This window comes from Dermacentor albipictus, chromosome 1 (genome assembly GCF_038994185.2).
Source record: "Dermacentor albipictus isolate Rhodes 1998 colony chromosome 1, USDA_Dalb.pri_finalv2, whole genome shotgun sequence".
In the NCBI taxonomy this organism is placed as follows: domain Eukaryota; kingdom Metazoa; phylum Arthropoda; class Arachnida; order Ixodida; family Ixodidae; genus Dermacentor; species Dermacentor albipictus.
In genome coordinates, this window is record NC_091821.1 from 134,812,299 (window position 1) to 134,840,192 (window position 27,894).

Consider the following 27,894-nt stretch of genomic DNA (forward strand, 5'->3'; position numbering starts at 1 on the left):
CATTTATTCATAATTCTGTACCGTATGCTTTTAGATGCCTTCAACGTTGGATGTCGTCTGCATTCCAGTTTCTTTGTGCATACCTTATCCTGACAACTCTCCTTAGAAACATTACATTTACCAAAATTAAGCTTAAACATCGCTAATTTTTAACTGCAATAATGGCTGAACTCTCCCATGAATGCAGTAAACACAGTCCATCCATTGCGATGTGGAATGTAACAAATGCAATGTGCTCTTAATGTCTAAACCGAAACCAAAACAAACACTATCTTTGCGTGGCGTTTGAATGTAACCTTACTTTTTGCAAGCGATTTTGTGCAAATAATTAACACGATGTCATTTTTATTCAACAGTGGTGAAACTAATGCTAAGGTATATTGTGTTGTGGTAACGACAGGGCACAGAGACATTCACACATCCACACTCTTTCTTGGCACATTTGACCATGATATTTTTTGGGCTGCACCTTGTAATGGACATCAGCAGTTTGCAGCTCGTTGCTATCGTTGCGCTTTGCGCGTTTCTGCTATGCGTGGGTTCGTTTGAGCCCCACCGAGTCGAAACTCTGAGCTAAGTCGTGACAATGTCATTAAATTCAGCAAATCGCGTGATATTTCTTTTGAGAAGGGCGTGTTCAAGACATAGATCTTGTGAGTAATATGCACTCACATTACTTGTGATCGCGCGGCGTGTTTTGTATTCAGTGATGTGTGCACGTGTAGCAGCGATTGCTGTGATGAGATGCTGAGAATGCCCTTGCAGAGGCTCATTTGGTGCATGCAGTTTAATAACACAAAAACAGCAGTTACTCCTCTCATTTTATCTCATATTTCAGCTATGAGCGATTGTAATTTGTTGCATACGATAAGTTTACAATAACGTCACCAACGAAAAAGTGATATTTATCAAACCAGACATTCTGGATGGCGATATTGACGCGCCCCTAATCCACGTACCCAGTCGTCTTACCATTTTGTCAAACATACCACAAAAACAAGCTTATTAGCCTATGGGAAACACCCTCCCTCAATTATTAATTCTTCGATAAAGTTGCACTCCGCCGCCATCCGTCATATAAACCTTGAACAAGGAGCCGTTTTGGCCATGGTGCATCATATATAATAGCTCTGATCTTTTAGTTGGCGATGTTATTTCCATTATAATTAGCACAACAAACTGGCTGTTCTGTTCAAATGTTTAGAGCTTGTAAAGTCTGTAGTTTTTCCCGTAGGTGCTCGTCAAAGTGTTTTTTGTAGCGATACATAGCGTTATATGGTCCGCGATGAGGCGATCTATTATATTTGGCTCACATTTTCTTGCGCTGTCTCTTGGTTTTTGTAGTCTGTTCCTCTTCGGTGGCCACCAATGAATTGCGTCTCACAAATGAGGCCGTCAGAAAGAAGCGAGATGCCTTGTTCACAGCTGAGAAGGAACGTCAAGCAGCCCTCATCACGCGCGTAGAGAAAATTGAAGTTCGGTACTTGGGTCCAATGGAGGATTGCACCCTTATTATGAACAAAGGAATCTCTACGCCGCACGACTGTGCTAGACGTGAGTAAAGTACAAAAGTTGCGGTGGTTTCAGGAGTCTCGATTGATGGAAGAACTCGTAGTTATTTTCTGATGTGCACTTCGACAGTTGCGTCTATATGAACAGTAGTAGTGCGAAATCTAGCTGTGCAATACAAAATATTTTACTTGTTTCAAAATCTTGGTAATTATTATTGTAATTTCCTCATGATGCAATGTGCTTGTGACCTTGTTTATTGGTGATGCCATAGAAACAATTGTAGTAGGAACCATTTTATGGACAGTTCATTCATTACAGTCCCGTTTAACATCATACAAACTGCTCTCGTCTACCAACTGACTTCATTGCAGTTATTTCCTCAGGCAGTGCATGTATCGTGATGCACAGCTTTCGGTGCCTAACGAGTTGGACCTTAAAGGGACTGACAACTGGCCAGAATATGTTGTGAGATGTTGATGGAAATGAAATTACCATGATATATAGTGACAGAACCCAGCACGCTGTTCGCGATTTAAGTAGGAATTATAATTTTAATTTGGCCAAGAAAGGCTGAAAAACCAGTAAGTGGCAAGGCCTGGCGGTGACATCTTGGTACTTCAGATGTAGTCTATGAAATTACTGTATGTAAGCCGGCTGTTATTAAGTACAACATAATTATTGCTTAAAATTGCAGTTGCTATATTATTAGACACTTGCGCTTTATTCTGAGCTTCGGAAATCAAAAGCACTCGCATGTCAACAGCAACACGCTGAAATGCGTATCACGTGTAAAAGCGTTGTTTCGTTTTCTACCCAATTAGTTTCATATTGACTGGTTAAATACCAAAGCAGTTGGGCAGGAAACCATGGAAACATGTAGCTGTTATCGCAGAAATACTTTAACATTTCGGAAAACATGAATCGCAGGAACATCAACTTGGTAAACGAAATACTTTCTCACAGTTACGACTGCATTTGTTGTCGGCCTCCCACTAATGCCGGTGTATAATTGCTATCACTCTCACCTATCACTTTTTCCCGCATGCTTCCAGTGAACGACTACATCCTCACTCCAGATCGAAAAATTCTGGTAAAGAATGTTGCATGGCGCTTTCCACGTTACCACTTCATGATTAGACACTCTGACCGTAAGCTTTCCATTGCATAAAAAAAAAAAGGTACCATAAAAATTGGTTGTCAGTCCCTTTAAATCAGTGACTGACATTGACAATCTTCTATGAGACCAGCCCCTCCCCCCAACGTTTACTTTTTCTGTCTGAAGTGTGCTGTCACTGAAAGCTGGCCATAAAGATTGGCTTCTTAAGTTTGCATGCACTGCTAGATACCTAGAGAACAATTAATAAATAATTGTTCATTCTATCCTTTCATCAATTAATCACTTTAGTTGCAAGGTTTTTCATCGATTAATTGATTATTTAAAATTTTTGCTGGACACTTTTAAAGAGGTTTAAACACAGCTACCTACTTTTGTAGGACCCTATGTTAATGTTTGAGAGGTGTAACCAAGTTCAAAACACAAGCGTATAAACGTTTGATAAAGGATAATCCTTAACTTGGTAAAGGCTAAATATAGTTGGCACTAGTGACTTTTGAAAAGATAAACAATATATGTTAGAAAGTGGCACATTGTGTAGAATTAAATAAGATGCATGGCACTAGTGAATCTATGTACAATACATTTAAAGAAGAAATGAGAAAAATGACAAAAGTGAAAGGTGAAGTCCAACTGAAGTATGCAAGGAATTGCAGTATGCACAGGGGAAAAGAAAATTACTGGTTTAGGACTTTAAACCACATGCTCTTTTATAAAGAGTGAAGGAATGTCAGTTGACTGGGATGGTTAAGTGAAACTGACACCTTTAGTGAATGGCCGCGCAACCAGCATGCGAGAATGGATTCTCGGACGCTATAGAGTTGCTGAAATCAACATGAACTCCATCACTGTGTCAAACCGGCGCACATGCTGTGCCACATCTTTAGTGGACTGTGAGTGGCATGACTGTCAATGATGGGGCTACTATAGTAGCTCTTGAATTGCAAGGGCATTTCAAGCGTCCGGCTTTGGGCAGCCTGTGTGGTGAGGGGGAAGAAAGGGGAAGCGCTCGGCTCAGCATCACTCCTGTTAAACTCTCGAAAACGATTATTCGGACAGTAGACTAAATGAAAGGTGGCCATCGATGGAGATTAGTTGCTTTGCGGGATACATTTAATCGATTAGTCATTCATCGATATTACCAATCCTAGTGCAGTTTTGGATTGTGATTGAACGTTAATTATACTTTCATGTTTGGGACATTGCAGACATCCATGAAAGCCTAGTGCAAAGAGGAGCCATTGCAGAGGTTGATGGAGAACCATGGGATATGAGTAGACCACTCGTACAGGATTGCCAGCTCAGGCTAAACTTCTACAAAGACTCCAACCCCTACTTTGCAAACAAGGTACAGCCCTTGCGCACCTTTTCCAGCCTGTTTTGCTTGTTTGCTAGTTGTATGTTTTACTTCTTGTCCTCCTGTTACTCACATTGTAACCAACCTTGCTCTCGACCTGCTCAGTATGGGCACATTAAAATTGCAGAATGTAGAAAAATTTGATTGTTGTATTAATTTTTTTTTACTCTTTTCCAGGCTTTTTGGCGAACTGGCAGTTTCCTTCTTGGTTACGTAGTAGACCGTGCTTTCAAGGACCAATTTTATGTACAACTGCACAGTTGGCCACAGCCGCAAGGTCAGTATCTAGCCACACGGCTTGGCAATGAAAGAGTAAGGAGGTCCTGTAGCAATTAGGTATCTGTTTCACGTTTTAGAATCCGTATTTGAGAGCAAAGTCTCAGTAAATCTGTGAAGTACTTTGGACGTACCCTCATTTTAAAGCGCACATTTATTAAGCATGAAATAATTTTAGCTCCCGTTGTAGGCGGCCTTCAAGTGAACGTGAGCCAAAAGCCAGAGCTGTTATCTGGGCACTCAAATGAAAAAATCTGGCCAAATTGGGAAACAAAAACAAGATCATCCCAGCAACTAGTCAAAACCACATTACATAAGCTAGTTACTTCCCAAGTTACAAAAAATATTGCTTCCGAGTTCTTCCAAATGTTTGTTCACAATATCAATCAAGCTCTAACTTGTAGTACGCTGAAGTTTTATTTGTCATTTCCAATAGCAACGTTGAAAAGGCAGATTCAGGGCTCTATGCACTTGATTGTCATCCTTTGGCGCTGAGATAGAGTTGTTCGTGAGGCTGGCAGGCTTATTCAGCCAGAAAAGGCGCAAAAAGGAAATACGGGGGGGGGTGGAGAGAGACCAGCTCGCTGTGATGTCATTTATTTTGACAGCGTTTGCTCGGGCTTAGTTAATGGTTTATTTATAAAATTGTACTACATTGTGTTCTAAAGGAGCCAAAAACTGGACATGGCAAGTTTTGGGAACTTTTACTGAGGCAACGCGGCCCAAATACGAAAAAATCCTTGAACTCCATGACATCACGCTGATGTACCACCACTGGGTCTAGGTGCAGATAAAAAAAATTGAACTTTCAAGTTCATTTTATCTTCTAATATTTGATTTATTACTGAAAAATTAATGAAAATAAGAGTTTCCAATGAATAATTGATGAGTCTAAACTGATTTAATGTTTCTTTTTAGCGACCCTTTAAGCTGTTATAAAGTTTGTTTAGGCGAGGTATTTGGTATGCTGTTATTTGTCTTTGACCTTGGCCTTGGTGTTATAGCATGCCTTAAATGTGTAGCCTATTTTGATGTATTAGTTGTTCGAACTTTAAGGAAGATGCAAGTCAAAAAGTCACATTTTTATTTTCAAAAATTGGTTTTTAGATTTTGATCATAAAATTATGCTTTGACCTTCTATTTTGGCGTGTAAAAAAATCAAGCTTTTTCTCCTGCTGGAAAACTGAAAAATTCCAATTGAGGCATGGTAGCCGTAGGGGCCTCGTTTTTCATTCATGCCCTACTGATAGGGCTTACAGCCACAATTTTTGCCCATGTGGTGAGCTTTCCAGATGTAACAAGAAGTGAGCACTAGCGCTGGTTGAGTTGGCACCAGTTCATTCTCCACTTTTCAGCAGCGCTCAGACGAAGGCTATGCTTTTTAGCTATGGGAGACTGACAAGCGAAAAGCTGTTGTTTTGCTGTATTCAAGGCAAAACCCAAAAGGCGACTGAGCCTCTCAACAACAAAATTTCATTGCTGTGCCCAAAAGCAAAATTTGCTTTCCGCAGTGATATGGAGATGGCCACTTCTATAGCCATACTGCAGTTCAACAAAGACTTTAAGCAGATTCTCCAGTAGTTGGCGATTTTTTCAACTCGGGAGTTGATCGCTCTGAGCAACCAGAGAGACCAGAGAAGAATCAAAAGAATCTCTGGATCACAGAAAGCTGAAGCTAAATCTCATCATGGCAGTGTCACAAAGAAAGCCCGGCTGGGGGAAGGGGCTCACAGATGTTCCGAGGGTACCTCTTACACAACATTAGAATGTTAAGCTTTACACTTATTCTGGAAATACTGGTCTATATTCTGGCCAAATTTCATGAAAATTGATTGTCTGTGATAGTAATTATATAATCTAGAAACATTTATCTTCATCTTTCCTCTATTTTTTCAGTCTTACTCTGTTTTTACTACTTGTGCACAAAAACTCTTGTATTTGTGTTTAGTCTGACTCAATCTCTGCCATATTTTGCATGCACATGCAATTTTGGTCATGTTTATTTAAGGAAACTAATAATCAGTGTTCTTGATCACTACAGTTGAAATAATTTTTTATAATACAAAAACTAAAATAAAATCATTTTAAACTCATTTGTAATTATTTGTCTACAAGGAAATATATAGCCTACTTTATAACACTCTCGTAGGCCTTGTTTGAAGCCCAAACCTTGCTGAAGAGACCCTACTTATCCACTTCCAGGAAGCACAGAAAAGTAACCAGATAACATATTGTGAAACTGAAATTATATTAAGAAATAGGACAGAAATTCTACATTGTGTATAAATTCCATCCAATTGGCTTTATTATTAAGGAATATGAATCTCTAAGGTGCACTTCCCCTTAAAGGGGCTCAAACCACCTCTTGGGCTTTGTGAAAGAACATTCTGTGGAGAGCATACACTGCTGTATCTCAGCCAAATTTTGCGCTCGTGCGCGGCGCATGTGGCTCACAAGGGGAGCGCAAAGTCACCTTTTCTGAAACACTCTTTTTACAAGAGAGACATTCTCCTTGCCCTTTCGGGGCTGCTGGCGGCTGCTCCTTGATGTCGGCGGGCAGATTCCCATAGAGCGCTGCTATCGGCCAATAGCTGACATCAATCCAAGTAGGGTGTTTGGATCTGTGCGCTTATTTCTGCTGTTACTGTGTGTATTTATTGACACAGTTTACTAAACAGGCTGAAGTAAATGAAAATTTGCATTTTGAATTTCGACAAGAATTGTATACTTTCGTAAGAAGCTGACTATCGTCTGATCACCCTCGGTTGTACTTGCCCGCATAAGAATGAAACTTTGTCCACACTGCTTGCCTATGTCGTAGCTGTTGAGTCTGGCTAATTTTGATTAGTTTTGAACACTCAGCTAGCCTTGAACCATGTAAAACTTAAGGTCAGACCTCAAGTACGCTTGCCAGTGCGCGCTGACTTCTGGCAGCTCCTGGCTTGGCAGACGCCGTTTCATATTAAGCTACTGACAGCGGTTCTAAATGTGCAATTTGGAGCTACTATCCGTCAGCCAAGGTGGTGCAGGACAAAGTCGGACCGCACCATGCAGTGCAGCCAGACTGGAGCACATGAGCACTTGCTGTGACATAGTTACTAGCGCGGACAAGACAAACGGAAAGAAGGCGGGACAGGACAGAGCACTGCTCTGATTAAATCTTGCGTGCACCATGCTTTCTGCAACGTTCAGCAACAAGTGAGCCATTTATGTAGGGCAGGGTATCCCAGTGACACTTTGGTGTCTGTCATAGAGAGCCTCATTAAAGAGGTAAAAGCTGACCTGGAAGCCACTTGGTGCAATAATGCACATCCCTGTGGGCGCCCTGTAGATGTGCCATACGTACACGGGGTGTCCCGCCACCTAAAAAAGTTGGCGAACAAGTGCGGCGTGGGTGTTGTTTTTTTAGCGCCACTCAAGCTCGCAAGAATGTGCAGGCTGGTTAACAACACCGGGAGTCAAGGTACATGCGCTAAGGAGCATGTCACCCGGTTTGTTAACTGCAGTGTGGGATTGATATAACAAGATTCCACTTCCCTGTGGAAAGTGCTATGTTGGACAATTAGACAGGTGCCTGGATGACCGGCTTAAGGAGCACCGGAACGCTGTAAACGCTCTAGCAGGCACTGGCCACTTGGCTGACCACTGCCATAGATGTAATCATAAAGGCTGCCTGTGTTTTCATAACACACAAGTGCTCAGATGGTTTGCAAGGCAGTTAGGTAGGGAAACATTTAAGGCGTATTGCATTTCAAAAGCTGCTGATGAATGTGTAAGCGCTCCACCACTGGCAGTCACTGATAAAGAAGTCTTGCACCTTGAGAAGAACCTGGTGAATGCTTTCTAACTAGCGCTCTGTCCTGTCCCACCTTTTTTCTGTTAGTCCTGTTTCCGCTAGTAGTTATGTCACAGCAACTGCATCAATACCGACTAGCCCAACTTTCAACATTAATCACATGAGCACAAGTGTGCACTCCAGCCCTGTTGTGCACATAATAAAACGTTGCACAGAGTTGTGCAAACGTTACGTAGCCGTCTCACTGAGCTCACTGTGGCTCGCTGAGGAGCACCATATTCTCCGAGTGGTCTCTGTGGGCGACATGATTCAAGCACGTGGCGAGCCTGCCCAAGCACGAACATGCAACTGGAACAGGTTGTGTGATTCTCGAGTTGCACACTTTTGTGGTGTGTTGCTGTCATGGTTGAAGCTTGTTACAAGCACACATAAAGTCAACGTTTCATTCAACCCTTAGAAATTGTGCGATTGCCGTAAAGATAAGTGCGAAAGCAAATGTACTACTTGCCACTCAGTGCGGTAAAATACACCCATGCATAGCTATCTCAAGGTGCACACAGGCCCTTGAAACCTTTGAAAACACTTGAAATTGAAAAGTATGTTTTCAAGGCACTTGAAAGTCCTGGAGTTCTTTTCTTTTCTCTTGAAAACCCTTGAATTTCTTCACCCCGCACTGCGCGACTTTGTCGCAGTCATACCCTCTCATGCTTTCTCCCGTCTTCCTTCCACCCCTTCTGAGTCGGTGCTGTTGGACTTGTGTTTCAGAAGAAAGGAAAGGAGATGGGAGAAAGGTGTGCGAGGCGGCGAAATCCTGCCACATCCAGTGCGTGGTATAAAAGCGGGTGCGGCAGCTTGCTTTTTGTTGTGATAGCAATTATGTGGACACTCTAAGCACATTTTTGCCATCGCCGTGATGTTCTGTATAAAGTCCAAGGACAATAACACCATCGCCGTGCCTCATGTGCTGTATGTGTGAGTGAAAGCAGGTGTGGGAAGCCTGCGATCGCGCCTCAATCTGGCGTGCGTGAAGGAGGAAAACGGAGAGCAAATGCACCGTTTTCTGTTGCGCGAAAGGTCGGGGGGGGGGGGGGGGGGGGATGGGAGGGAGGGGTAACGGCATTGTGCTTTGACAGCAACTGTGTATTTCGTGGCCGTGCGCAAAAGAAGTTGACGATCGCGGCTCAATCTCGTGCGCGATAGCAGGAAAGTGGGGAGGCAGCTTCAACTCTGCCAACAAGTGCATACTTTGTACGGTCACACGCGACGTATCTTGAAAGGGATCTGCAGACGGCCATACCTTTGTGCGTGCTGTGTTCTCGCCACTCTTGCGTTGAAGCGATAGACAGTACAAAGGTCACTTCACTCGCTGAACGTTGTGAACACTGACCCGCTCCACTATGGCCTTCACAGTGCAAGGCATTGAAGAAGAAGTGGGAGCACCACAAAGGGGATGAAAGGCTATATTTGATTGCCAATAACTACACTTCTGCAGATTGCATTGAAGTACTTTTTGCATCAAAGTGTTTTTGAAATAGTCTATTTTAGCTTCAAATGCATTTCTCGACTTCAATAGAAAGGGTTTCAGGGGCCCTTTACATGTAAGAACTGGTCTGCTTTTAAAATTTCATGTTAACAATATAGTGGAGCTGTTTTCAAATATTGCATTTTACCATAAAAACTGTCAATATGTTCAAAATTTTCATTTTTAAAACAAAAAGTTTATTACAATTTGTTCACGTGGTGCTTTCCTAAATAAGGCAATGCTAATTTTGAATAAAGTAGAAAATTGTCCATTGCTTTTTTAGTCATAATGGTATAACATGAGAAATTTTGTCTGTGTGGCCATGTTCCAAAATCAAGTTTTTTTTTATTCGCACAGCCGTTGCAGACAAGTAGCAACCAGTCGGTAGCTGGCTGTTATTTCTTTATGATAGGATGTACATGGTGCACCCATATGGAAGTATGAAAGTGAACACCCGATTTCCATTTAAGGTTGGCAATTTTTCTTCTTCCTTCTCTTAATAAAATGTTCCACGAGGAGAATTGTTCAACGTAAGAACTATGTACAGCAAACAGCAATGAGTGGGGTTATGAATTGCACAATTGCAGAAATTGCTGTTTTGGTACAGGTGATGTGTACTCTTTCATATTGGTGCATTGTGTACAGACAAGTTTGGCTACTCTTGAAACTGTACCCCAAGGTTCTGTCTACCTCTTCCCTTTTACCTTTGTGTGAAGCAGAAGCCTAGTTATTCCAGTGCACCTCTCCGGCTTTCTTCTCGTTAAACTTTTCTTGCTTTCTCTCACTCCAAAAAATATTTCTTTCCACAAACTTGTGTGATAATTATCATTAACATTCTCTAATAATTGAAGTGTGTAAAGGCTTGTTAACATGCTCGAAGGACTTATATGTATCTTTTGAAGCATTTAAATGCAGCTAATTCTTGCTCAGCCAACTTGAAAGCTGCAATTAGTAGGCATTGGTTTCTGGAGTTATTAAGTGGATAGAAAAAAACATTAGTGTTTTCAGCATTCATGGTAAGTTTGGGAGAACCGAGTATTTCAGTGATGTCATTTATGTAAACAGAAAACAGTATCATGCCAAATATGGGTGCTTGTTTTTTTTTTTATTTGCTTGGGTTTCCATGCGGCATAACTTTAGGGTGGAGTTAAATGTAATCAAGAAGGTCAGTTTCATGCAGATACAACAAAAGAACATGTTGGCATGGCATTCTTTGTCACAGGTTCAGTTCTTTTGATTTTGCATAATTTTATTTAACCAACTGGTACCAATCATCTAGGTAACTGCAGAGAACTTCAAGCATGGCACTACAGATTTCATATCCTGATAATTTGCTTAGTAGTAAAATTAATTTTATGAAAAGTTTTGTAGAGAATTTTAAGAGGAAGCAGTTGCATTTTACCACCTGTTTCTCAACTAGAAAGACAAATACCTGAAAAGCAGTACTGCTTATGGCACTGCAAGAGCAAATGCTTTTGAATTACGGTAAGTTGTAGATCACCTCATGCAATAGTTAAAAACATAGTTTTTCATCTGTCATTTTTTGTACGCTAACAGTGTACATGTCACTGTGATGTAAGCGGCTGACATGAGGGAAACATTGCTTGGTGATTACTGCTGAGACCTGTTTCACTTGTGTTGCAATTCTTACAATACCTTGCAATAAGTATTGTTAAAGTCTGCTTAACTTATGCTTCTAGACATGTGAAGTTGGAATTCTGTGAGAAATGGCTGTTAAAAACATAAGTTCAGTGCATGCCTGGAGAGCTAATTATTGTGTGGTATGCCAGAAACGGTGTACTTCCTCCTCACCTAGCATTAGGGGAGAATATCCCCTCATTGAGTCTTGCATTGTCTGTAAGTGGAACTGACAATATGCTTACACTGTTGAATATCACACACCTGCTGCTGTGCACCTTAATTGAGAAGTTTGGCCTTGTTGTGTGGTGGCTGCATGTGACTGCCCAGTAGAACTTCTGTCCTTTCTGTCCAGCATAATCTACACAATTGCAGTAAGTGGTACATATAATGCACATATATGTTTATGACCTGCACATATAAGTGCAGGTCATAAACACTGTAATGGGGATCTGCCGTACTTGCTGCATTCATTTAAGTGTTTCTTGAATTTATTTTCATGTGCAGTGCGATCTGGCAGCTTTGTGTACAATGTGGACCTTGGCATAGAAAACTGGGAACCTCGCCGAGTGAGTTATTTTAGTATCTTATTCTTCCAAATAAAACAGTTTTTTTTTTTAACTTTTTGACAGTGTTTCTTGTTTTACATACTAAAGCTGCTGGTCTTACCAAAACATCAAATGCCATCAGCACACACAAGAAAGATAGATGGGGTTCATCTGCACAAAATTTGAGACATGCTTTGTCATTAGTGACAGCTAAGCATCATACCCTGCCTTGTGTATGTGGTAATTAAATAATTTTGCATGTTATATTAGCGATGTGTCAAATCTGCTATGCTTCAAGAAGTTATTGTTCCCTTTGACTTGATTGTCCACAGGAATGACAAATAATTATTTGTAGAATACAAAATTAATGCATCACCTTTTGTTTCTTTAGAGTATGCAGCATTGTTCAACAGTGCAAATAAGACAAGCGAAATGTCATGTGACATTTGGAATTTCAATATGAAGAGGGCAAAAGAATGCCTGAGTAAAGCTGAATTTAGGCTGCTTGGTGGAGGCGTGACAAGGACATGTCGATGTGCGTAAATGCGGAAAATGAAGACTCATCGGAGTCTCAAAAGGTTGCAGTTATTTTGCCTACAATGCGAAGCAGTGAAAGCAATAACTTGCAAATTATTAAGTGCTGCAAGGCTTGCACTGTTTCAAGCTATATCAGTTGCAGAAAATGCCTGAACAATCTGCTTTGAAGAGCTATGCTTCTTGCTTCTACCTGTCCCTCTCCTGTCTTTAACTTTTCGCAGCTGTCGTTACTTTAAAGGAGCGTTGACATAAAAATATTGTGTTGCTTTTATCGTTTTCATTACATAATTGTCACCTACATAATTAAGGTATGAAGCCTCATTCTCTCGAGTACATAATTAATCATTATATTTTAAGGTCACCGGATTCAAGTTCACCCCATGCGCAGCACGGCTTTGAGAGTAATGCCAGGGTATAATGTCAAGTAATGAGGTTATATAATGGAAATTGCAATACCTGGTATCATAAACCATTGATATGTGAGCGAATCAGTGCGGAGTTGTTGGCTTGTTGCGTATAGATAGGAGGCACAGTGCCAAATCAGCCCTTCCATGCTCGTCCACTCAGTGCTTCTGGGCGTTTGCATGGAATAAGCTTGGCTCTCTGGCATTGCTCCTCCAAGAGTGCAAAGTGTCCCGCACTACTCTAGTAGGGTCAGTTGGTTTTATTTAAGCTAGAGAATTGGTACCTAACTGGGTACCTAACTGGGTACCTAACTGGGTAAATGAGTAGTAACTGGGGTTCCACATTTTTGGTTTAAACTTGCAAAGGAATATAAAAAAAAAAGTAGGGCAAACTTTTTTAGCGGAATTCAGTTTGAACCAAAAAGGGTGAGTGAAAGCAAATTTACCTCTGGTGAATTTGCTTTCCCTGACCCATTTTGGTTAAAATAGAATTCTGTTAAAGAAATATCGCCATACTTCCTTCACTTCTTCAGACAGCTTTAAGTTAAGACACCAATTAGTGTGCATCTACAAGCCTGCATGTGCTTTGACGCAAGGAGCCTGGTGAGGCCAGAGTCGTGCGTGAGCCTTCTGCCTAAAAAATCCTTACTGCTCTTTTTTATATTTACGCCTAATTTGCATGCTGCTGTGCTGAAAGAAGTGGGTGGTATTCAGAGGGTATGGGGGAGCCCTGGCCCAGGCTCTTTCACTCTTTACACTGCGGCCGTTGTGGTGACTGAACTGGACACATTCACCGATGCTAAAGTGGGGAGGAGCACGTCTACGTAGCAGTTATTTTCTTTTTAAGCTTTGTAGCCATGTAATGTCACAAATGGTCTCATTCTATTTATGCTCGAGTGTCAAATGCACTAACTTGCAATTCCTAAATAGTCACATTGCCATACAGTGTTGTGCCTTCGCTAGACTGCGTTTCACAAGCTTTGCTATTCAGTGTACTCTCATGGCTTCACAACATATTTGATTGATGATGCCACTGAGCTCCATCTGGTGTTTCTCTTTCTCTCTCTTTTTGAAGCATAATGTGCTCAACTCATACTTTAATCACACACCAGTACTTCTTCCCTATTTCACATTTTAGTCGAAGTGTTTTTACGAACACCAAATGGAAAAGGTTAGGTCAATTTGTGAGCACAGAAGGGATATAAATTGCTGAAATGCAAAAATTGGGCAGTTCTTACCTTTTCCAGCTATATGTTTCAAAGAAGGGGAAAAACTTGAAAAAAGAAAAAGAAATTAATCCTCTGCGATGAGAATAACAGGCAATACAGTAGTGATGAAATTTGTTGATAGCTGAAAAGTAGAAATGGCAGTTGTTGAAAAGGAGGGGGAAAAATGTTTTTGTATAACACATGTATCAAGTTAGTGCAGCCCCTAGATTATGTTGTTCAATAATTTGTGCATGCAGAGCATGCAGGATCTTCGCTCCTGCTTTATCTCCTTTTATCTGTAAAGTATGCAAGTTTTTGAATGCAACAGTAAAGAAACACTACCAAGAAAAAACAGTTTGGTTTAATATGTTCGTCACTTGGCTATAGGCCTAACAAAAGAATGCAAGGTTATCGTTTGGAGGATATAAAGTTGCCTCTTTGCTGTTTTTACATTGAAAAGGGACGGTTCCGAAACTGATTTGAGATACAAATTTCTTTCGGAGTTGCTCTCGGTAACAAAACCACATTCCTTTTTAGGATGAATTAGATGTTCTTTCTGGGATGGGCAGGAGACTTGCAACAAAGCCCCACCATTTTGAGAGGCTTGAGGTAGATGCTTCAGTGGCACTTCGAATGTTTGAAGACAACAAGTGAGTGTTGTTTCACAACCTTTTTCTACTTTGGTGTAGTGCAACTTAGCTGTGAGCGAGATCTCCATTCTATCTAAACTGATTTTCTTCGCATAGTTTCATAATCTTTTTGTGTGTTATGCTTAATTTACTTAGTAGCTGTACTGTCCTCTTCATGAGGGGCTTTTATTTGTTGAATTTCTTATTGTCTTTATATTTTATGTCTAATTGACACTCTTAAGTTCTAACTTGTGATATCATATATGGGGGAAGCAAATAATTTATGAAAGATCTCCTGATACTCCTATAACTTGTAGAGATCAGGAGTGCCAATATCACTACGCCTTGGCGCTCCGCACACTGTGGTTGGCACACGCCTGCTTACCAACCATGGTTCTGTTCAAGCTCAAGGAAACAATGGACAGCAACCACGTTGTACAGTTGGAGAGCTTTTATTACATATGCAACTAATAATTTGAGCAGGTCAGCTAGCTCTGGCTAAAATCACTCAAGAACTCTTAGAAATAAATATGCTAGGTGAACAGGTGTTTCCGACTTACCAGCCGAGTCTACGGGTGGCCATGTCAGCCACGACAGAAACGTGGCTTACTAACCATGTCCTGAAAAATTGTGAGCGACGGCGGAGTGCTCCATATTCGCCACTTGCTGAGGACCAGAAGGAGTTAGGTGATGTCAACGGGATCTCACATGAATTGCTCAGTCATGCTGATAGCACTTGCACTTCCTGGGTGTAGCTCTTGTGAGGAAGGTCCCCTCCCCTGCCTACTGGCATGTGTCTGCCCTTGCCATGTGAAGCTTCCTGCCCTGATGGGCGCCTTGGGACACGAGGGTTCCCAAAAACTAAAATGCAGAATGCACTTACACACATTTATAGCATTGAAGATAATGTGTTGATTAATTTGAGCTGCTTCTAGTATTTAGGTGTAACAATAACATATAAAATGCACTAGTGATCCTAGGTAGACAGCGTCAGCGTATCAGAAGTTCTTTTTGAGAAATAAATTGCAGCACATGATAAATGAAGTGAATTGCTTGTATTTTCTCTATTTTCAATTATGGTGGTGCTGTTTGGAGCATTCATTGAATGACCTTAAAGCAAAAATTGAAATGTACTCGGCAATCTTTAGTGCTTTTTATAAGCTTTAAATATTGACGCTGTCTCTGTAAAAAAACTGCTACTGTCATGTAATTTATGCCTACTATTAGGCATGAGTAGGCATAAGTGTAGATCGGGATTGTTTTTCAGCCATTGCAAGTGCAGTTAAATCGATGAGGATAGCAATAGGGGCTTGTTGGTACGGCATATCTTATTTTGTTATAGCGCAAGCTTGACAAGGACAAAAGAAGGCACATCAGACACACATAGCGCTAACACACACACACTAGCGCTGTGTGTGTCTGATGTGCCTTCTTTTGTCCTTGTCAAGCTTGCGCTATAACAAAATAAGATATGCAGTTAAAAATAGACGTGTAGACGTGAAATGTCTCCAGAAATGGCCTACTGAGCAACCCATTCCTTGGTCATGCGACCAATTACTAGCATACACTGATTTGTTTTGTTTTTCTTTCTTTCCTGAAGCCATATGCTTGCGGAACAGTTATCAGAATGCTATGATGCAGAAATACTATGTGACTTTGATTGTGCTTAGCCCCTTTCTAATGTTGGTAATATCGATGAATAATTAATCGATTAAAACTATCCCGCAAAACAATTAATCTTCATTGATGTCACCTTTCATTTCATCGACTCAGTTGATTAGACATGTTTGAATAATAGTTTTGGAGAGTTTGACAGGAGTTGCGCGAAAATTTTTGAATAGTACTAGAATGGCGAAACACAAGAAATGACTGTGGGGCTGTCGACTGTTTTTCCGCGTCCCAAGTGATGCTGTGCCGTGCACTTCCCCACCACCGCACACGCCACCACCCTGTCTGAAGCCGGAGGCTTGAAATGCCCTTGCAACTCAAGGCATACTATAGCAACCCAGTCACTGATCGGCGTGTCACTGCCAGCCCACTAAAGATGTGGCACAGTATTCGCGTCCATTTGGAGCATGTATTTGACATAGCGATGATGTTCATGTCGATTCCAGCAAATCTATGGGTTCCAAGTGTCTTTTCTCACATGCTGGTTGTGTGGTCATTCACCCAAACACCCCAGCCAATTCACATTCCTTCGCTCTGTGGAAAGGAGCATGTGGCTTAAAATCCAAAACCAGTAATTTTCTTTTCCCCTGTGCACATTTCAATTTATTGCATATTTTAGTTAGACTTCACCTTTCACTTTTGCCATTTTTCTTATTTCCTGTTTAACTGTACTGTACAGGGATTCACTGGTGCCATTTATCTTGTTTAAGCCTGCCTTAAGTGCCATTTTGTAACATGTATTGTTTATATATTTAAAGACCACTAGTGCCAACTCTCTTTAGTCTTTAACAAATTAAAGATTATTCTTTATCAAACTTTATACTCTTGTATTTCTAACTTGGTTCCACGTCTCAAACATTAAAACAGGGCTCTACAAAAGTAGATAACTTTGTTTCAACCTTTTTAATGTACCTGGTAAAAGTTTCGATTAAAGTCTAAAATGAACAAAGAAATTAATCAACCATCCCTATCCCTTTCATGTGCTGTGTGCACAATTGTGAGTGCAACAATAGTGCATCAAAGCAAAAGCACTGATGAAAATAAGATCAACTTGTTCAACGAAAGTCAACTTGTTTGTATTGTATTGCACATACTTGGGTCTACTTATGTCTGAACAGGCCATCGTCGAGGGATTTTACCTTAAGAATTATAAGGACAACATGCGTTATCAACATTTTGTAACAGCCTGTTGGCACATGCAAGCAAAAATGAAATGCTCTTCTTTTGTGCAACAGGTATAAGGCAGAGCAGGTTCCTAGGATAGCAGCAGCATCACCCACTGGTAACACAGTCACATTGTACCGTTTGCTGGACCATGTGGACATCAGTTCTGGACCCATGGTTGGGTCTCTCGATCACATGAGCCGTTTCAAAGTTGTTGCGGTAAGTGCTAGTAGATAGGATTCTCTGTACTGCAGCTGGTGTAGTAAGTTCCCAACGTTACTAATGGCATGTGTTTATAACATTAATGTTAGGAGTGTTATTTTTTCTTAAATACTGCTCTGCAAATATTTTGCAGAATAACTTACCTGAGCTTATAGGCATGTGCTTGAGCTTTGCATGGAAAAGTGTAGCTGTGTACTACAGTATTGAAATAATCGTAGCCTTGAAAGCAGGATTTCTCATTTCTTCTTTGTTTTAGGTTTATCCCATGGACACATCTGTAGGGGTGCTTTATCGATTCCAGGGCTTGGCCATACCAAGCTCATTTTCTGTAAGATTCCTGTGTTCTATTCCATAGATGCTATGTAACCTTCTTTTGTTCATACCTCTTTTAATCAATATATTTATATTTTTACTTGATTACAGATAAGTGAATTTGCATATAATGTCTGCTGTGAACGTGCACAAAGAATGGTAAGTCTTCAGTGAGCAACAATTGATACATACAGAGTGTTTTCTTTTAGACCACGCAGATTTTTATTAAAAGATTGTAAGTGTAGCTTTCGTGGCGTCTTCGTAGAGGAGCTGTAAGTTGGGATGGAATACTATGATATTATTAGTAACTATGTTTGAGAAGACACATTTTTAAATTAAGATATTGTAAATTATAATTGACATTTTTATTAGAACCTTAGGTGCAGTTGTTTATGTGTTAATTTGAAGGCGATCACATTTTAAGGCACTCCATATTTTTTTAAATCCTGAAAATTGCACGTAATTCGAGATCTCATCATTGCATTACAATGCTCAATCTTAGTTGAGGAATTATTGATATCAGGCTTAGTGGGAACACCAGAAAGGCAACCTTGCTATTATGTCAGTTGGAAGCACCCTGTTATGAAGTGCGTGGTGAAGTTTGAATAATGGCACATCATGGCATGTGCTTGCCAGGCAAAGTAGCAAAATGTTTTACCTGGCAAAGGACTTTGTAAAACGTATGGCAGTGCCATAAGATGTAACTGTCTCCAAATTTGCCTTATAGAACTGCCCCGAGGTTCCAAGAATAAAGTTAACAAATTTTTGTTAGTCTTCTCAAACTTGTGTTAATAGTGGCAGTGTATGTCCGCCTTGCCTTACAACTCCTCTGCAAAAATGCCATTTGGATGGTATAGACCCTCCATGAGTCAGTGAAATTCTCTTATTTCTTGTAGAGATCGTCTTGGTGGTAGTGCTCCTGTTAAACAGTGTATTCTGAATGTCTGCCTGCCTAATGCATTAGTGTAGAGGGCAATCACATATGCTATAAGAGACTTGATTGTCACAAGAACCTAATTGTCGTGATTCTTGCAAGAGCCCTGCTTATGAAAAATGTATTCAGGAACGGTTTGTGGAGCCAGTTTTTCACTAGCATGCCCCTCTGAAGCAGTGTCAACTTGCAAACTTTAGCGTCTATGAATTAGTGTGTATTGAAATTGCAAAAAAAAAGGCTTGTACACATATTTTGTTTATAGCATAATCACAAAAATGTGTGATTAAATGTGATGATGTGTGCTATAAAAACGCTAAATGTGTTCACACGTATCTGAGTTTTTGTGATGTGTGGCCATTCGATTCAATCTCAGTACGCTGTGGCACTTGTCCTATGGAAGGTAGAATGAATTATTCATGCTAGTGCTTTCTTTCATAACAATAGCATTGCAAGTGCAGCTTGACAGATGTTGCAGACGTTAAACAGTGATAGAAAAGTAGGAAAACCTGATCAAAGCTGGTTCTAAGTGTCTTCGGTAACATAATGGACAATACACATTGGTGTTAACGTTAATCAAGTTGTATAGCTATTAGTGAACTTCACAGTACCATTAAATTTTATTGATGTGCAAAAGTGCACGTGTGGGTCAATCCTATAATGGCTGTGTGGATTCCTGTTCGAAGCTACAAGTCACTTGACACAGCAAGTTACTGAACAATGGTGCCATTTACAACCATGAAACATTAGGAGAACCTGCAAGAACTATTGTTGAAACTGTGAGGCACTGCAAAAACCCAGGATGTCTGTGCAGTGATGCAACATTCAGAATTCAACTGGTGTTCTGTCTCTGTGAAGAGACTGTATGTTGTGCCCTAATACAGTAGAACCTCATTGATATGTTCCCGTTAAGGCATTTTCCTGGTGCCAGCATTCGCAATCAAGGACACAAAAAATGACCCAATAGAGTTATGCTCGTTTTTTACCGGATCATACGTTCCCAAAAAACATGATTTTTCGGCACCAATGTTCAGTACATCGCCAAAGTGCGATCATATGATACGTTTTCTGGCCGCTAGATCCCATGTAAACAAGAAAATGAGTGAGGCGCGCCCGATCGAGAACAGCATATAGCTGCCCGCCGCTGCAGCTTCACCGCTATACTCGCCCACCCGTCTTGCACTCGGTTCCTCATTTCGATACACTCTTAGTCATTACCGGCTAAAACAATGCATATAACGCGGAAAGTAGATCAAAATTTTGACGCTTATAAATGACTCACCCCAAGTGGCCTACTGCGTATGCAGCCTATTTTATGCGGCTCTTTTCAACGGCCCTATTCGTTGCAGAGAAGGGCTGCTTGGAAAATGTCACGCATAACACCGAATGTTTATGTGGTATTTCAGATCAAATCTGTCCTGCTTGCTAAGCGGCTCAAATATTATGCGGCTCAAGATTATGTGGCCCAACAGGCATTTTTCATGAAAAAATGGACAGGCGCCACCCAGAGGAATTTTGCACGAGGTTTCATACATATAGCTTAGAACTACATTATAGGAAAGGTGGTAACACTCATCGCACAAACATCGAAACACACATTGCACAAACATGGACACACTGGGAATAGAACCCGGGTACACCGCGTGACAACCGAACACTAACCACTAGACAACATCGCTACGCTGACACGGAGGATTCACATAGCTATTTGTACATACATTTGTGCTTCCAAGGCTGCCATTTTATATCGATTGGTCACCGTCAGCGATCGTGTGTAGTATACATATTTTGTGTAACTGTTGCCGACGCTTATGTGGTTAGCGATAGTAAAGATGTATTTAAATAAGTAGCAGTATTCGCTTTGAACAGCTGTCATGTGCGGCGGAAAGGCTAAAAGTGGTAAGATAGCCTAGCGTGGGAGCTGCGCGAAAACAAACTGCTTCGCCAGGCAAATGTTGTTGTTCAATGTTTTGTCTTTATTCACTATGCTGTGGATTGGTCACTGCAGTCCTGTTTAACTGGGAACGTGGCTTTGTCTCAGAAACTTTCAACCTCGTTCACAAGGTTCAGTCAAATGTGATCCGCCGCCAACATGCACACCTGCAAGTATAGGTAACTGCACTTGCTTCAAAGTTGCACTTTCTCGACATTGTAGCGGCAATACGGCTACAGTATTCTGAGACATCGAATAAGCAGGTGGGATTTTGCCGGCACATCTGTAAGTTTGTTGAACCGACAAATATTTCTGTTCACTTACGCTGGCTGCAACAAGGGTGCCCCGTCCGTAAGACTGACAGATATAGCTTTTGTAAGTACAGGAAAAATGCTCCCGAATCGTGCCTTTTATGCCGCTTCGTTATAGTTATCAGCACAGTTTATTTTGAAGCAGCAAGGCACGTCACTATCTCCGTTCGTGAGCCTAACGTAACTGTATTGCAAATATCAGAAGCTTCACCCCTTTGCACACACTAGCTTGTTTTCACCTATTTACCTGCCAGGTGCATGTCAGCGCAGCTACCGTGGCCATACCTACAGTGCCGTCAATGTTAAAAGAATGAAGGGAGGAAAGAAATTAGAGTATGGTTAAACAATTTACATTGTGGGACTTAGCATACCGAGACTGCTGCGGATTACGAGGGGCGCAGTAATGGAGAGCTCCGGATTAATTGTGACCACCTGGGGTTAATTATTGCGCACACTTTGGGTGCGAAGTTAATTCCATTGGAATTCGACAAGCGGGGCCGAAGCGCTAGTGCCACCAGGTTACTGCGGCAGCTGTCGTCAGAATAACGATTCAGCTGTTTGGAAATGTATAACGAGGCCCGATTTTGCCTGTGTATCGAAGCTGATAATGGCTCCATGCCTAGCCTTTAAAGTCAATGGCTCTGACGCAGAATGAACCTGGAATAATCGTGATTTTCCCATTGTCTTGTGCTACATTTTTTGTGATCAGCACCACCGCAATGAGCACTTTCTGCTGTCTGGAATGCAAGCAATTCACCGTGCACAAGACGAGCCGCATTCATGCACAAAGTACTTTTGTGCATGAATCATATATATATATATATATAATGCCAACTGTATTAAAGTGGACACGCTGTATTAAGCAGGCACGATGCTATTGTGCTGTGCGTCATGCAAAGTAAGGTGTGCCAGGCAGTGGTTGCAAGCAGGTGAGATGGACTGCATGCTTGTATACGCAATTAACTCGAAGGAACAATTGAATCAGGATTTAGGTGTCATGTACAAATGTTGAGTGCCTCTGTCTTCCTTATATTTGCTGTGTCAACTGCACCCATATACACAGTTATTAAAAGCATGTTTTTCTCTTACCGCCCGAAGTATGCTTTAGAGGAATGTCCACTTCATCTGTGTACGCAGTCTGAAAGCATGCTGTACATTCATGCAGACATGTTCATGCAGACTCTGACACAGAACACATTTTTCAAAGGAGAATGATTTATTTACAATACAACAAAGCGCACAACATAGTTCCAGTGTAGCTTCTTAACACAGAATGAGGACTTATTTGCCAAGCTCTGACAGTAAAAAGTAAAAGACAAACTGCGACAGGAAATACAAAAGCAGATAGGCAGTGTTCGCACCTGCAGCTTTTAAAATGAGAAACAAGCATAACACATGAACTTGCATGAACTTATGCGGTTGTGCCCGACAAAATCTGGGCCTCTCAGAGTTCGTTGCTTTCTCGTTCCTTAAAAAGTTTTGTTTAGAACCAAAATTATGTAAAATAGCAGACAAGTACAATATCAGGAATAGAACACGTGTCCCAAACTTAGTGTAAGGTCACATTTTTTATAGATAGGTTATCCAATGAAGAACTTAGACAGTGAAGTGCTTGCAGCTAATGAAAAGATAGCTATCCACGACGAGCATGAAAAAAGAAAGAATGAAAGTGCTGCAAGGATATGTACATATTCGAATTTAAGAACTCTTGTGGGAGCCAAGCAATGTAAACTTTATTTTTTTGCCTGTGGAGCACACTCCGTATACATGTCGCAGTGTTTGGGTGAATGCAGGGAGATGCAAGTGAAGTTTTTATATATACATTGCCAATAAGAGAAAAAAGAAGCATTTTCAGAAAAGTATTTCATGTTGACATAATTGCTTCGTTGTCACAAACACGTCAGATATCGTTTGTATATGTTCAGAATTATTTGTCCTGATGACTCCTGGATCTCTAGTCGATCGTTGTACCTGGAAGGAAAAAGAAATTCTACTCAATGTTAGACAATTACAGAAACTGTTTCACCTTGGCCCTGTTAAGGCTGTGTTTTGTTCAATAGTTGTTCAAGGCCAATATGTATAGTAGTGATCTTGTACTAAACAGGTCTCTATGTTAGCCGTAACTCCTGAGGCTGTGAAACAATCCGAGATCTCATATGTGAATGCCTTCATTGTGGTGTGTCTAGAAAGCCAAACTCGACTGCACTTATTTGCACCTTGTTGGGGGAGAAAACCAGTGTCGAGACTGTGCTCAACACCTTTGTGTTGCCCTGCTACTTGACATGCGGGCTATTGCCAGAGTGCACTGTATCGCATTGATGTGCACACATTCTTTCACTTTTTATTTTAAACCTTGGCTGCCCTGCTTCCTTTCATTCCCCTTATACCCTTTCCTCAGCACAGAGTAGTTCGCTTGTATTTATGCTGGCTAACCTGCTTATCTTCCTATCTTCCTTTCTCCTTGCCCCGAGAGCATGTGTCAGCATCATAAAACTGATCTGATGCGAAAGGCACAAAGGCAACAACGGACAATCTAGTCCAGCCAGTCTAATCAATCTAGTAAAACGCAACATGGCTAAAATGTGCCAGCTGAATGTTTTCAAGTCATGCTCACATCAATCTGCGGAGAGTTTTCTTAAGCATATTGAACGACTAATGGAGACAGGTTACCCACAACTTGTGCCAGTTTCTGTAGCAGGAAAAATACTGAAGAAGTTCTGAACTCGCCAACTGGCCCAGAGCCACCTCGCGAAAAAGAAAAGGTACCCGCATGTCACATAATTTGAAGAAGATTGCTGAGCAAGATAATGTAAAATGGTGTTTTCTGCCCCATGCAAGCTTTCAAGGATCTGCAGAATGACCAACCCTTTTTTCGCAAGGCACCGGCCTGTGTCACAAATCACAAAAATAAATACATCATGTCATACATGTCAGGCAGGAGGTTAACTGAGGGGCCCGATTTTCATTAGTCATATTATAAAAAGCCAACAAATACTGACACCAAGGACAACATAGGGGGAATTACTTGTGCTTAATAAATGAAATGAAGAAACGATAAATTAATGGAAATTAAAGTGGATGAAAAAACAACTTGCCGCAGGTGGGAACCAAACCCACAACCTTCGCATTTCGCGTGCGATGCTCTACCAATTGAGCTACCGCGGCGCTGTTTCCCCATCCACTTTCTTGGGTATTTATGTGTCCTAGTAGAACCCTGGGAGTGTTAGCCAGCGCCACCACTCACAGACCTTGGCGGCGGACGTGGAACGTCCTTCTTGCCGCAGGCGTCACGAGAACGTGATCTTTTTGGGTGAAGGCAACTGGTCCATAAACCCACATATGCTACCTGAAGGCATCAATGTTGCCGGATTCGAGACCCTCGTTATGTAATAAACGAGAAGAAAGGGGGTTAACCGAGGGGCCCGATTTTCATTAGTCATATTATAAGAAGCCAACAAACACTGACACCAAGGACAACATAGGGGAAATTACTTGTGCTTAATAAATGAAATGAAGAAACGATAAATTAATGGAAATTAAAGTGGGTGGGAAATTGAATGGATTAAAGTGGGTGGGTTCGGGTCCCACCTGCGGCAAGTTGTTTTTTCATCCACTTTAATTTCCATTAATTTATCGTTTCTTCATTTCATTTATTAAGCACAAGTAATTTCCCCTATGTTGTCCTTGGTGTCAGTGTTTGTTGGCTTCTTATAATATGACTAATGAAAATCGGGCCCCTCGGTTAACCCCCTTTCTTCTCGTTTATTACATAACGAGGGTCTCGAATCCGGCAACATTGATGCCTTCAGGTAGCATATGTGGGTTTATGGACCAGTTGCCTTCACCCAAAAAGATCACGTTCTCGTGACGCCTGCGGCAAGAAGGACGTTCCACGTCCGCCGCCAAGGTCTGTGAGTGGTGGCGCTGGCTAACACTGCCAGGGTTCTACTAGGACACATAAATACCCAAGAAAGTGGATGGGGAAACAGCGCCGCGGTAGCTCAATTGGTAGAGCATCGCACGCGAAATGCGAAGGTTGTGGGTTCGGTTCCCACCTGCGGCAAGTTGTTTTTTCATCCACTTTAATTTCCATTAATTTATCGTTTCTTCATTTCATTTATTAAGCGCAAGTAAGTTCCCCTGTGTTGTCCTTGGTGTCAGTGTTTGTTGGCTTCTTATAATATGTCAGTCAGGAGTCATTTATGAAATTCCTTTGTCATGTGGTAGAAAGTATGTGGGAAAGACCGAGCACTGTGTGAATGATAGGCCGAGGCAACATCAAAACAATGTTAGAAATGGGAAAGAGAGCCATCTGGCAATTCATTGTAGAGATTGCAAATGTAAGCCAAATTTTCACGCCTGCCAGGAGCCATGACAAATGGGTTAAATTAGTAATTGAGGCTATGTTGTTGTTTCTGCTATACGAAAAGAGTAGCTGTTACCATTATAAAGTGACGTCTCTTTTTTTATTTTCATTTCAATAAAAGAAACTGCTTTACTGGAACGCAAATGTGAACAGATTAACTGTGATAGTGCTCCATGTATAACATAGTGGCATTTTTTTCCTGACTGAACATTGTTGGAAGTAAATAAGGTGCCCAGTGTGTGTGTGTGTGTGTATCTTTTTGTTTGTCATCTTTGCACCTTTCACATCAGATCGCGCCTAACCAACACACCCAGTTTTCCATGTTAACGTTATAAAACTAGGTGGCAATGATTTACTACAGAAAGCAAAGCATTCTGTATCACATACTTCACATGTGCATAACTCGTAAGAAATTGTTAACATGCGAGTGTGTCTGACCTTTCAAGTTACAGCACTGTGTTTGAAATTTCACTGGCGTTATCCCAACTTAGTCTGAATACAATCAGTGCATGCATAGTGTAAACAAAGTATTCAAGTCATAGCAATTGACTAACGCACTTATTGCTCTGAGCAAGCAACTAAAATGAGCAAAATGTGCTCAGTTTCGTTCTCCACATTCTGCACGAACACATCTTACATATACTTGCCGTCTTAGAAATCAACTCATTGTGCTTGGTCTCATGGTTTATTTCGCAGTCATATTTCTTCCCACTTGCAGGTAATAACTAATTGGCCCTTATTGTCAGCTGGTGCTCAGGTGTACTCATTTATGCCCCTTACACTTACTGGCATTCAGCCACACTTGCGCTCATTTACTCTTGCCTAAACTCAGTGACTTCCCACTCTTGTGAAATCAGCAGAAATTAGTGAGAGGGCTCTTGAATGTGTGTCTAGCTGTAATGATAGTACAGTGCGTGCAAGTGCTTGAATGTCATCCACATGTGAAAAATATTGCCAACACTTGTCTCATTCTGTGCCCTACCCCATTTTTGTGAGGGCAAAATATCAGCTTTTTATTTGTGTGCTTCATGATAAGCATATGACCTTTGCGCACTACAATGAACTGCCATTCTGGGCCTTATTCTTGCTTACCGGTGCTGTGGTCCACTGTATAGTTGCTCTGGAGAGCCGGGTGTTCTTTCTTTGGTGGCATTGTTATTACTGTCAACCTCTCCTACCTTGATCCTGTGTAGAAAAAAAAAAAAATCAATTAGGTGAAAATAAAAATAAATCGCAAAAATTTGATCATTTGAGAAACAAAAGCTCCCAAGAAAGGTCTTATTAAGGCCTATTTTGCAGCCCCTGACTGTAATGCACAGTTATATTACCCCCCCCCCCCCCCCCCAAAAAAAAAGTTGGTGCCAATTTCGCCGTGCGCTTCAAGTAAAGGAACTTGAGTCGACGCATAATGCATTGAAACAACTTCGTGGAACGTACAAAGGCACACAGACTCGTGCACAGCTGAATCTTAGCGGCTAGTTGCATCAGAGTCCAACGACACCTCCTTCTCGCTGTCTGCCAACCACAGATGTCATTTTTAATTCCATGTAATGCATTAGAAATGCCACATGTACAGCAAACTGGAAAGTGGTGACCCACACCAAGACATAAAAAACAATGTATCTTCGATGGCACTGAGGCTAGTTATCTTTCATTTAGCTTTCTAATTCAGAAAGAATCGGTTTCGTTTTTCATTTGAGTCGAATTAGCTATGATTGTAACGCGCATGCAAATTTAAAAGCACTTTTTATTCAAAAAAGTGGAATTGTGCAAATACGGTATACCCACTGTAGTGGTGAAGTGGCTTTGGTGTTGTGCTGCTAAACCTGAGGGCACTGTATCTAATTCCTGCCATGGTGGCCGCATTTTGAAGGGGGCAAAATGCAAGGATACCCGTATACTATGCATTGGGTGCATGTTAAAGAACCCCCAGGTGGTTAAAATAATTTTGTAGTCCTCCACTACGGCACACCTAGGTAGACTGGAAGTAGCTCTGGTAGTGTGAAATAAATTTTTTGTTAGTATCCGAAGTGGGGCTGTGGTAGACAAATAGTGAATATTTTGCTTTGTCAGAATCAAACACAACTTCCCTTTTGTTGTTGATTGCAGAATTACACAGGTCTTCCACGGACTGAATCTGAAGCTGATGAGGAACCAAGTGAAGACAATGTGCACTTTGAAGACATGAGTGCTGAAGATGAACATGTCAAAAGCGAGACTGCAACTGCCAGTGTCACAGCTGCCTGTAAAGACTCTGCACCTGCATCATCTAACCGTACCTCTTCTACCTGAGAAATCAGGAACACTTGTAGTTATGTCATGATAAAAGAGTAATACTGCTGGATGTGATACCTGTAGTTAGTGCCCTGTGGACATTAAGGAGTCTATTGTGCTGTACCTTAAAGGTTTTATGAGCATGTCGTACTCCGTTAACTCCAATAGTTAA

General features: G+C 41.2%; 1 protein-coding gene across 1 annotated transcript; it reads left to right on the top strand.

Annotated features, from left to right (window-relative positions):
* Positions 1 to 467: 467 nt before the first annotated feature.
* mRpL39 (mitochondrial ribosomal protein L39) lies at positions 468 to 27,790 on the top strand. The gene is made up of 10 exons (XM_070526068.1): positions 468 to 653; positions 1,345 to 1,554; positions 3,835 to 3,974; positions 4,161 to 4,260; positions 11,723 to 11,784; positions 14,450 to 14,562; positions 17,445 to 17,592; positions 17,852 to 17,923; positions 18,019 to 18,066; positions 27,558 to 27,790. Exons 1-10 carry the CDS (start codon positions 587 to 589, stop codon positions 27,738 to 27,740), a joined length of 1,143 nt encoding a protein of 380 aa, XP_070382169.1. The 5' UTR covers positions 468 to 586; the 3' UTR covers positions 27,741 to 27,790.
* The last annotated feature ends 104 nt before the right edge of the window (positions 27,791 to 27,894 follow it).

Excerpts from the sequence above, each read along its gene's own strand:
- mRpL39 (XM_070526068.1), top strand. The coding sequence starts at position 587 with ATGTCATTAAATTCAGCAAATCGCGTGATATTTCTTTTGAGAAGGGCG. Across the intron at positions 4,261-11,722 it reads CAGTTGGCCACAGCCGCAAG|TGCGATCTGGCAGCTTTGTG; the intron begins GTCAGTATCTAG and ends TTTCATGTGCAG. Across the intron at positions 14,563-17,444 it reads CGAATGTTTGAAGACAACAA|GTATAAGGCAGAGCAGGTTC; the intron begins GTGAGTGTTGTT and ends TTTGTGCAACAG.